The 11,112-nt window shown below is 48.8% G+C and overlaps 1 protein-coding gene across 1 annotated transcript in view; it reads left to right on the top strand.

Moving 5' to 3' along the window:
* The first annotated feature begins 329 nt into the window (after positions 1-329).
* LOC103178678 (cytadherence high molecular weight protein 2) overlaps positions 330-11,112 on the top strand; it is a 31,155-nt gene continuing 20,372 nt past the window's right edge. Inside the window, 3 exon segments of the mRNA XM_042341165.1 lie at positions 330-460; positions 3,227-3,304; positions 3,901-3,966. Coding sequence (XP_042197099.1) covers positions 341-460; positions 3,227-3,304; positions 3,901-3,966 — 264 coding nt within the window. The 5' untranslated portion in view covers positions 330-340.

The raw sequence follows: 11,112 nt of genomic DNA, 5'->3' as shown, positions 1-11,112 counted from the left end.
TCCCTCAGCCCCCCCTCCCTCAGCCCCCTCAGCCTCCGCCCCCCCTCCCTCCCTCAGCCCCCCCTCCCTCAGCCCCCTCAGCCTCCGCCCCCCCTCCCTCCCTCAGCCCCCCCTCCCTCAGCCCCCCTCAGCCTCCGCCCCCCTCCCTCCCTCAGCCCCCCCTCCCTCCCCCCCCTCAGCCTCCCCCCCCCCTCAGCCTCCCCCCCTCCCCCCGTCATCCTCCCCCCCCCCTCCCCCCGTCATCCTCCCCCCCCTCAGCCTCCCCCCCCCCCTCAGCCTCCCCCCCCCTCCCCCCCTCAGCCTCCCTCCCCCCCCCCCCCCCTCCCCCGCTCCCGGGATCATGTCGGCCCCAGACCAGGCCTGTAGGAAATTCCAGGCCAACTTCTTTAACCGGAGCAAATGTCAAAACTGCTTCAAAGCTCGTGATTCGCACCCGGTGTCAGACCGCGACCGGAGTCAGGTGAGAGGCCCCCGCGGCCCCCGCTCCCGGCACCGTGTTATATTAATGTACATTACTGGGGGTCACATTGGTCCATATTGTGTTATATTACATTATTATAGCACACACTGTGTTACATTGATACGATGTACTGTTGTATTTTATCATAACGTGTTGCTGTATGGCTATTTACATGATTATTATATTATTATTGTGTTGTGCTATTGCGTTGTGTGTTGTTATATTGACCGATGTGTGGCTCCCCGGGGCCCTGACCCGTCGGCCTTGTCCCGTGTCGGGCAAACGCACAAACTCAGACTTGTGGCCTCGGGGGTTAACGCTAATTAATTTATCGTGGAATTAACTGACTGTCGTCGCGGCCTCGGGGCCTGAGGGATTTGTCGGCTCAGCCCGTCACGGCTGCCCAACCCGCAAGTGCTCAGGAAAGCTCCACCCTTTGAACTCTACGGTTGCGATGTTTACGGCGGCACCGAATCCCATCCAGAGGCCACCTCTGTCACCATCGTACTGTGTGTGAGACGCGGCGCGCCCGGGAGAGCCAGGCGGCGCGCCCGGGAGAGCCAGGCGGCGCGCCCGGGAGAGCCAGGCGGCGCGCCCGGGAGAGCCAGGCGGCGCGCGCCCGGGAGAGCCAGGCGGCGCGCCCGGGAGAGCCAGGCGGCGCGCCCGGGAGAGCCAGGCGGCGCGCCCGGGAGAGCCAGGCGGCGCGCGCGGGAGAGCCAGGCGGCGCGCGCGGGAGAGCCAGGCGGCGCGCGCGGGAGAGCCAGGCGGCGCGCGCGGGAGAGCCAGGCGGCGCGCCCGGGAGAGCCAGGCGGCGCGCGCGGGAGAGCGACATAGTGCATGCGTGCGTGAGAGAGAGACACCGTGCATGTGAGAGACACGGTGTGTGCATACGAGAGAGACACGGTGCGTGCGAGAGAGACGTTGTATGCGAGGGAGACACACGGTGCGTGCGCAAGAGAGGGACACCGTGTGTGCACGAGACACGGTGCGTGCGCGAGAGAGAGACACACACACACGTGTGTGCGTGTGGCTGACATGTTCGCGTTTGTGTGACGCTGCGGGTGTGTGTTCACAGTGAGAAAACTTAAGAGATTGTCCATTTCCTCATCAATTACCGGTTGTGGTTTTCACTAAATTAGGTCAAAGTCAAATGTAAACCGATGCCCATCTCCAGAGACCTACCATCTGATCTTGTTGGCCTCAGCAATGCAATATTTACACAACTCGTTTCATTTTGAGGGAGGGGGAAATTATCTGATAGTTGTTTGTCTTGAAAGATGATTGACAATCTGTATAATTAAACATTGCGATCAGGATCACAATGTGTGATCTGATCATGAAGGTCCCAGGAACAGGACATTGTGCTGTGAGGTAAATGAATGTAACCAAGGATATCAGCGGGAGGCAGAAGTGTTTCGGGCAATAGATGTTAAACTCTGTCGTTCAGAGCAGCAGATACTCTTCACATAAAGACTTTGAAAAATGGCTAAATTAGTGTCGCCACTGATGTGATTAGAGCGCTCGAATTAAGTGATTCTGCAGATTTCGTTCTGATAATCGTGCAGTTTGTCCAGCTAGAACCACCCTACAATTAGTACGATCAGAGCCTGCCCCCACCCAGGGTTTGGTCATCAGCGGGGCTCTGGATGTAATTAGATGATGAGCTCTCTGAGCCGCTACCGTGTGTGAGGGGGCGCCATATAAATGCAAGTTGTTGTTGCTGCTCTGCTTGGCTCGGGAAATGGGTCACCGAGACCCATAGAGAATTAACTCGATTTCAACATCCTAGTACCAAGCATGTTACCTTGGAGCCAGCTCAGCCCCAAGGAGGCTGTGCTTACATTCCCCTCCCTCACCCCCAGCAGCAGAATAGTCACCAGTTGGTTATTTGACAACTCATCACCTATCTGACAGCTTGTGATATGCCAGGCACCATTCATGTTCTATAAATCCAAGTCGTCCAATGCCACATACCAGGCTGGCTCAGCACCAGCTGCTAATGAAGATCCTTATTTGAGGGTCTTGGGCAACTAGATGTGTTCGTTGTGAAGCCAAGTCTGTCTCCGAAGTAGAGCCCTCCCTCCCTGCTACCGCTTTCCCGTTTAGCACAAATCCACCTCATTGCTTGCTGCTGGATTTCACAACTGGGCTGGGAGAGCTCGCTTACTGCAGCCCCATTAAGGAGGACTGGACACTCACCTCAGGCACACATCTTTCAGCACTTCAAAATGCTGCCTCATGAGAAAGGCCCTATATATAACTGCAAGTTATTGTTATGTACCACAATCTTAATCTGCATTGGGACTTTGCTGTCATTGAAGAGAAACAATGACCAGAGTGTCCTTTGTTCTGCGATGCTGTCGGACAATGTTAGTTGTTGAGTTAGTTCAGTTAGTTGAAGTGTTAATGAATGTTGGGATATAATAACAACAAATAACATTTGTATAGCGTTGGGAGGAGGATATACACCATTTTCTTGATGCCAGTAACCTGAATCCCAGAGATTGACTTTTTTTTAAAAAATCAGATCTAGTGAACCACTCGTGGTCTGAGTAGCGCCCCTTGTATATGATGTTTTCACACCTCAGTCTCGTCAGACAAGATCCCATTTTAGGCAGTGTCAAAAGTAGATTTTTGGATTTCAATATCGTTGCCTCAGTTGGAGAAAGGGAGTGAGAATGAACATCAGACACTGGGCCTCACGATAGAGAAGTTAGTGTGTGACAATGAAAATCAATCTAATTTTGTCTTTTGTTTATGTTTTAGGCAAAACCTATCTATGGAGGGTGGTTGCTATTGGCTCCTGAAGGGATTAGCTTTGACAATCCAGGACAGAGGTCAAGAGTAAGTCTGAATCTTTCCCTCTTCAGTGCTTCATGTTGGGACGTCTTGTTTAATTAATAAACAGCAATTTGCAAGAACAAACTTGTGCATCTCTGACCATCAGCAATAACTGGTACAAACTTGATTGCTATTAACAGAAATCTAGATTCTTTGTGTACAGGCAGATGGAACCTACACCTCATGGCACCTCTTAATTGGGTTAGTGCGTGAGATATTTTAGCTGTTTTTCCTCTTGTCTTTTCACATTCTTCCACATAGACATTGGGTGGAGCAGAGCTTGCACTACTGATTGATGAGAAATGTTCTCCCTTTGAACACTTCATCAGCATGAATGTACCTCTCACTGTCCTGGGTGAGAGAATGGTCACAGTCATCTGGGTGTGATGCTGTGAATGATGCTGCTTTGCTTATAAATTGAGAACCACCTGGCACTCCACAACCAGGTCTGACTCAGACTGTGATGCAATCAGTTTCCGTTCAATACTAAAAATTATATTTTAAAGTTTCAAAATAGGTTTCAAGTTTTCTGGTTCCAGCATTTAACGTTGTTGTGACTTCTCGCACAGACAGATTTAATTTCCCTTTCTCTTTCACAGAAATGGCAGAGACGATTTTTCATCCTCTATGAACATGGCTTGCTCTGCTACGCATTGGATGAGATGGTAAATTTATGCCTGTGTTTCTCTTGAATGAAGGGATGGGGTCATTCTTTGCTCAGAAAGTTTTCCTGCACAATCCAGGGACTGGTGGTGGCTGTTAACATGGTACCTGTACAGTCCTTGGACTCCTCTCCTTAGGACTGAGTTGGCTCCATGGTGAATGTTGGCAAGTCTGCAGTGTTGCTGATGGATCAGCCAACCTGACTTGGCTGGGATTTCCCAAGCCTTGGCTCTTGCCAACCTGCGCCTAATCGTCTCCAGAATTAGATCAACATGATGCGTCTCTCCAGGGAGAGTGCAAATTCCATTGCAGACATGGTGAAGTTTCATCCTCTGAAGCATGGTGATAGGTTCCTGGGTGAGGCAGAGATTTGACTGGCTAATAGTGAGTTCAGGATTGTACATCCTTTACAAGAAAGCTTCCTGTTTGCCTGGGTTTATGCTCCACGTTTTCTGGAGGTTCTACAGTATCTGGGATTAATAGAATAAAAGTTCTGTGATTTGAAGCATCCACAGTTTGAAGTCTTGCATTAAAATTATCCAGTGATGATTATCATAACCCATTTTAATGCTGGACTTGGAAACTGTTTTTACTGTAATCCCAGTTTTGGCACAAGGTGTTTGTTTCTCTGCGGTGACAATCTGGGGTGAAATGTACAGCCTCTCATGACAGATTCAGAATGATAATTATTGCATTGAATCTATCCTGAAAACCATTAGTGAACGATGGGAACTCGAATGTTTCTCCAGTACCTAAATGCAAGCGTCCAAAAGCAACAACAATAAAATTACATTTACATACTAAAATAGTTTTTAAAAGAAACAGAGGGGAGGTGAGAAGAAATGTTTTCACACAGCGAGTTGTTCGGATCTGCAAATACGTTGCCTGAAAGGGTGGTGGAAGCCAATTTGATAACAACTTTCAGAGAGAGGTTGATAATTATTTGGGGAGGACAACTTTGCAGGGCTATGGGGAGAGAGCGGGGGAGTGGGATTGATTTGGGTAGCTTTTTTCAAAGAGCCAGTACAGACACGATGGGTCGTATGGCCTCCTTCTGTGCTGTGTAATTCTATGATTTGTATAGCACCTTTCACGTCTGGAGGACGTCCAAGGCATTGGACAATCGATATTTCGGACCCGAGCTGGGGGTTGAGATCGGGAGGGGTGGAGTGCAGGGTGGGGGGATAGAGGGTGACCAAAGGCACAGTCGAAGAGGAGGGTCTTGAGGCGGGTCTTGAAGGAAGCAAGGGAGGGGGCGAGGTGGAGGGACTGCGAGGCGGAGTTCCAGAGAGTGGGGGCAGAGTGGCAGAAGGCCCGCCCGCCAATGGTGGTGCGGGCGAGGCAGGAGACATGAAGCACTGTTATTTCAAGAGCATCAATGCTGCATAGTAGTTAATGTGGGACTATAAGGATACAGGCCAACTGCAGACTAGCTGTCATCTCTTCAGCTACATTTATTTAACACTTTAACCAACAGAAGTGTTTTCCAATGTTCTTGGGTTTTTGCTAGTCATTCCTCAGACATTCTTGAATATCCTTTTCATCATTTGCATGACCCTGTTTATTTTTCCCCAACTGCATCCTTTCACTCGGGGTCATCCAACTGGTGGTTAAGTGGGATTTGAGGCCTCGGGAAGAATACTTCATCAGGTATCGGTCTGTGGGAAAACAGTGAGAAAGACGTGCGATCTCCCAACTACAATATGATGCAAGGCTTTTTGTCCTTGAATGGGTTTTCTGAGGCTGAGATACCCATAAGCAGAGGATCGTTCTTGGTGTGTTGTAATAATCTTTACATTGTGTGCAGTTCCTTTCACGTCAGGAGGACATCTCAAAGCGCTTCACAGAATATATTGTAAAGTGTAGTGACTGTGTGTTTTGTGGGTGAACGCAGTAATAATAATAATCCTTGCATTTGATATAGTGCCTTATCATGTCTTCAAGACATCTTAAAGCGCTTCACAGGATATACTGTAAAGTGCATTGATTGTATATTTTGTGGATGAACGTGGTAGCTGATTATCCTGATATTTTCACATCAATACGTACATTTGTAATTTCTCTCCTCCTAAAGCACTGACTGGTTCTGGAGGAGAGACATTGGCCTCCGTACCAGGCGGAGGCCAAGGCTCTCACAAGGTGTCATTGTCCACAGCTCCATTGGCCTTTTCCACAGTAAACTGTGGCCTGTTCAGAGAAACGAGCATTGCATTTGGAGTTAGCCTTGGAGTAAAGTTGCAGAGAGGATTGTGCCACCAGATTGGTGTCAGTGTTGGCAGGACACAACAGCTGATATGCTGATGATAAACACCAGGGCTACATCAGTAATATTCTCACTCACTGTTTCATCTCATTTCAGTGAACTAAGCACAATTTGAACTGCAATATTTTTGTATTCTCAACTGTTTAGTTTTAACGTTTAATAATGTGAACTGAAAGCAGATGTTTAATCTCTGTATAACTGACAGAGTGAGTTTGTGGGAACGACTGAATAACTAATTTCAACGTATACATGTCCCATCACAAATCCCATGTGAATCCAGAGAGGCTGGTTCACAGCAACTTAGCCAAGGATAAAAATGAGTTAATATTTTCCAGATCTTAAACCCATTAAGTCTGAGTTGAAACACACCATTCAATTGTCTGATAGACCTTTGAACTATCTGATTAGGAACAAGGATAGTTTTATAACTCAAGCCTTTTTGTTCTTGATTGCCGGTTCTTGACGTTAAACATTTACATTGGAATTAATTACCCTCAAGCAAGGATTGCAACATTTCCTTCACCTCTGTTCTGTTTTCAAGCTCAACCCCAAACGACAAGATTAAACATTTTAAACCACAGCAGGAGCTTGTGTTAATTTCACTCTGAGAGGCCACACATTCATCGGTCACACTCCTCCAAGAGGGAGAACTTCTGAATTTGGGATTCAGACTGAAATGTTGGGTTACAGTATTCATAATTTTGGGACAGAATAAAAGGAACTTTATTCGGAGGTAACCTGTACGGTAGCAAACCTAGATTTTGGAACAATTTTGATAGTCGAGAGATTCATTCATAGCAGCTGAAATGGAATTGAATTGGAAATTGATAGGCATATATAGAGTTGGTATAAAAAGGACATTCTCTGATTGGGGCTGGCCCACGGGTTTTGTAACATTAATCACACTGAGTTGGAGTTGGAAGGTTTGGGTTCGAGCCCCCAATTTGGACTTTGAGCTTGCAGTCTAAGGTGACTGCCTTCCTTGGGGGAAGGAGGTAAGCAGGGTCTCCTTGGAGCTGAGCTGGCTCCAAGATGACGTGTTTGTCGATAGAATGCCTCTGTGGCAGTTTTGGTAGTCCATTTCCAATCTTTGAAACAGTAAACTTTAGGTTTTGCCTCAAAATTTCCTGTAACCAGGTGGTGCTTCCCAGACCAGCTCTGGAATGTGTTCACACATGTAATAATCACTCGTTTTTAATGTTTTTGTTTGCGAGGGTGTTTGTTCCTTACAGGGTGGGGGACAAGATAGTGTTCAGAGCAAAACAAACAATGGGAGTGTTTCCTGGGTTACAAATCCGGACGTAAAGTAAACACTTGAGAAAAAGACACATCTGTTAAAATTGCTTCTTGTGCCCACTAGAGCTGGTGTTTCAATCATTGCCAATAATATAACTGGTGAATGTAGACTAAGAATGTTTAGTATGTTTAGTCTACTGAGTTATTTTATCTCGCAACTGGGTTGACAAATCAGCCAGGGTTCCTGCTTCTGATCGCTATTCCCAGGCGGAAATTGTTGATGAGGATAGAATCAGGCCAGGGACAGATAGCAAACATCAATGCCGTATTGCTTGTGACAGAAGATCCCATTTCACCAAATCAAGTATTTCAGCAACTTTCTAGTCTTGTCTAAACCCTGCACAGCCGGGTCTGATCACCTGTTTAGATCACCGTCCTCTTGACTATGGCTCTTTTGTGAGCAGTTTCATCTGTTAATCCCCACCATTAATCATGCTCTGTGTGTGAGTACACGTGTGATTGTGCACGCGTGTGTGTGAAGTATGGCAATCGAGTAAAATCTGTTTCACTTTTAAGACCATATGCTGAGCTGGTGCCTCCTATTGTCTGTTTACCCATTCGCATGTGGCTATTTTGGGGGTAAACATCAACAAGCAAAGTTAAATTTGCATTTATACAGTGCCTTTCACATCGAGAGTTGAAGGTGCCATGGATTTGATTGGAGAGGAGCTGGCAGAGTATCCCCTGGATGCTCTATAGGAAACACGGGCCCCGGTTGACCTTCTCGGCCTTTTGGCAAAGATCAAGTTTAGTCTCTGTTCTTATTTCTTATCAGTTACTCCTTTGGGACATGCAGCTTCCAGAAAGATCAGTTGAGATTGTCTTATGTTTATGTGTCCATGACCCAATCTCCCCATAGAGTTTATGGGAGGATGAACTCCTGCCTGCATCTCGGCTCTCAGTCCTCTGTTGGTTGGGGTGGATATTGCAGGAGTGAGATCGCTGTCACACCAGAGGAAGGCGCGACACTGGAATCACTTGAGCCCCTGGTCACTAGGCTCAGGCCCAGTTTGCCCTGTCAGAGAGGCCATCCCTCACCTGACCTGCTCAGGTGGTCGTGAAGACATGGTTCAGGTCCACATTGATGTTTGTATGAACACCTCCATCGATAAACTGAAGGCAGTGCTGGATTGGTTGTAATTGCCCTGTGTATGCTTCCACTGACTCCTGTAAGTAAAAAGGAGGATGAGATGGCGGACACTAGCCTGCTTTAGGTCCTCCGCACTTCCCGCACCACCATTGGGGGTCGGGCATTCAGCATCTCTGCCCCCGCACTCTGGAACTCTATCCCGCAATCCTTCCGCCTCACCCTGTCTCTTGCCTCCTTCAAGTCCCGTCTGCAGACCTTCCTTTTCGATCGTGCCTTCCGCCACCCTCCCACCCCCACCCCTACTGCCCTACTCCCCTTCTCTCCTCAACTCCCAACTCAGGTCCAAAATCCCTGATTGTCCAGCGCCCTGGGACGTTTTTCCAACGTGAAGGGCGCAATACAGGTGTAATTTGTTGTTGTAAACATCATCAGGAAATGAGTAACTCTGCACAACAACAACTTGCATTTACATAGCGCCCTTCACCAGCATAGCGTCTGAGCGCGCTTAACAGTGGGGGAACCTGACTCCGAGCTGGGGGGAGATAGCCAAAAGCACAGTCGAAGAGGAAAGTTTTTAAGCGGGGCCTGAGGGAGGGGGCAAGGCGGAGGGATTCAGGGAAAGTGTTTCAGAGTTTTGGGGCATAGTGGCTGAAAATACAACCTCCGATGGTGGGCCGGAGGGCGAGAGGAATGAGCAGGTGCCAGTGGAGTGGAGGTGGTGGGTTAGGGAGTGAGGAGGTCGGAGAGATAATGAGGTACCAGAGAGTGAAGGGATTTGAACACGAGAGTGTGAGGATCTTGAAGTCGATCCATTCAGCAATGGGGAGCTAGTGCAGCCTGGGGCAGAACTGGTGTGATGTTGGTAAGAAGTTTGGTCTGGGTCAGAAAGCGGGTGGCAGAGTTCTGAATGAGCTGACCTTGTGAATGGTGGAGCTGGGGAGACCAGCGAGGAGTGCATTGCAGTAATCCAGATGGGGGGTGACAAACGCATGCACAAGGGTTTCGGCTGCATTTGGGGTAAGGTACGATCGGAGGCGGATAATGTGGCAGAGGGAGAGAAAACGGATCTGGTCAGGAACCGGATGTAGATGAGGTAGGTTATTTGGGGGTCGAACCAGACACCTACATTGCGCATTGGTTCAGAGAGCCTGAGGGAGAGCCCAGAGAGGTTGTGGAGTTTAGAACTGCAGGAGTGAAGACGTTGATGGGAGCCAAGGAGTATGGCTTCTGTCTTGTCCATATTCAGCTGCAGGATGTTTACACTCATTCAGGCCTTGATGTCTGCCAGACAAGCTGATCGGCGGACCAGGAATTAGTGCTGGAAGAGGCAAAGTAGATTTGTGTGTCATCGGCATATAAGTGGAAGTTTACTCCATGTCTGCGGACGACATCGCCCAGAGCATATAGGTGAGGAAAAGAAGAGGGCCAAGGATGGAGCCCAGGAGTACCTCGCAGGTGACCGGGCATGGGCGGGAGGATGAAATGGAGGCTGGTTGAGTAGGACTCAAACCATGCAGCAGATGAGAGAGGAGAGCCAATGGAGGAGGATGGCATGGTCGACTGTGACAAACTTGGCAGAGAGATCCAGGAGGATGAGGAGGCAGAGGGAGCCCTGGCCACAGACCAGAGAGAATGTCGTTTGTGACTTTGACAAGCACTGTCTCTGTGCTGTGGGCAGGCAAGGCGAAAACCAGACTGCAGGGGCTCGAGGAGAGAGTGGAGGGAAAGGTGTGACTGAAGTTGACCTGCAACAATAAGTTCCAGGACTTTGGTAAGGAAAGGTAGGTTGGAAATGGGATGGTAGTGTGTGAGATTAGAGGGATCGAGGGTGGGTTTTTTGAGGAGGAGGTGAAGGCAGCGGTTTTCGGGGGAAGTGGAACAGAGCCTGAGGAGAGAGACTGGTTGACCAAGTCGGCCAGCAGGGGGGAGAGAAGGGGGAATTGAGTGATCAGCAGCTGGGTAGAGAGGGGAGTCAAGATAGCAAATGGTGAACTTCATCTGGGTGATTGTGGTTGAGAGGGAGAAGGGAGAAATGGTGGCAAAGGGTAAGCAGGAGGGAGTGGCAGGAGCCATGGTGGAGGGAGAGGTGGTGTGGATGGTCTTGGTGGGGTGGAAGCGGAAATCGGGGGGAGGATGATGCAGCCAAGTGGATGGTTTCCATTTTTGAGGCAAAGAAGTCGAGGACCTCTTTGCACTTGGCGTTTGATGTGAGGATAGAGGGGGTTTGAGGGGGTGCACGGAGGAGGTGATGGATGGTGGAAATCAGCGTCTTCGGATTGTTGTTTGCCTCCAGGATAACTTTGGAGCTCTCTCGCATGGAGTCTGAGAGTTCCTGATGGAACAAGTGAAATAATAATGTGGAGAACCAAATACACAATACAAACTTAAATTGATGTATCACCTTTCAAGTCAGGATGACATCCGAGGGCTTAATAATTTGACTTGACACCCAGGATGGGGGTGGGAGCCAAGGAGGGATTGGGAGAGGAAAAATGACCG

The sequence above is a fragment of the Callorhinchus milii genome, unplaced genomic scaffold (assembly GCF_018977255.1).
Source record: "Callorhinchus milii isolate IMCB2004 unplaced genomic scaffold, IMCB_Cmil_1.0 Scaffold16, whole genome shotgun sequence".
Taxonomy (NCBI): domain Eukaryota; kingdom Metazoa; phylum Chordata; class Chondrichthyes; order Chimaeriformes; family Callorhinchidae; genus Callorhinchus; species Callorhinchus milii.
Note: the sequence above shows the minus strand (reverse complement) of the source record. Positions and strands in the feature narration are given on the sequence as shown.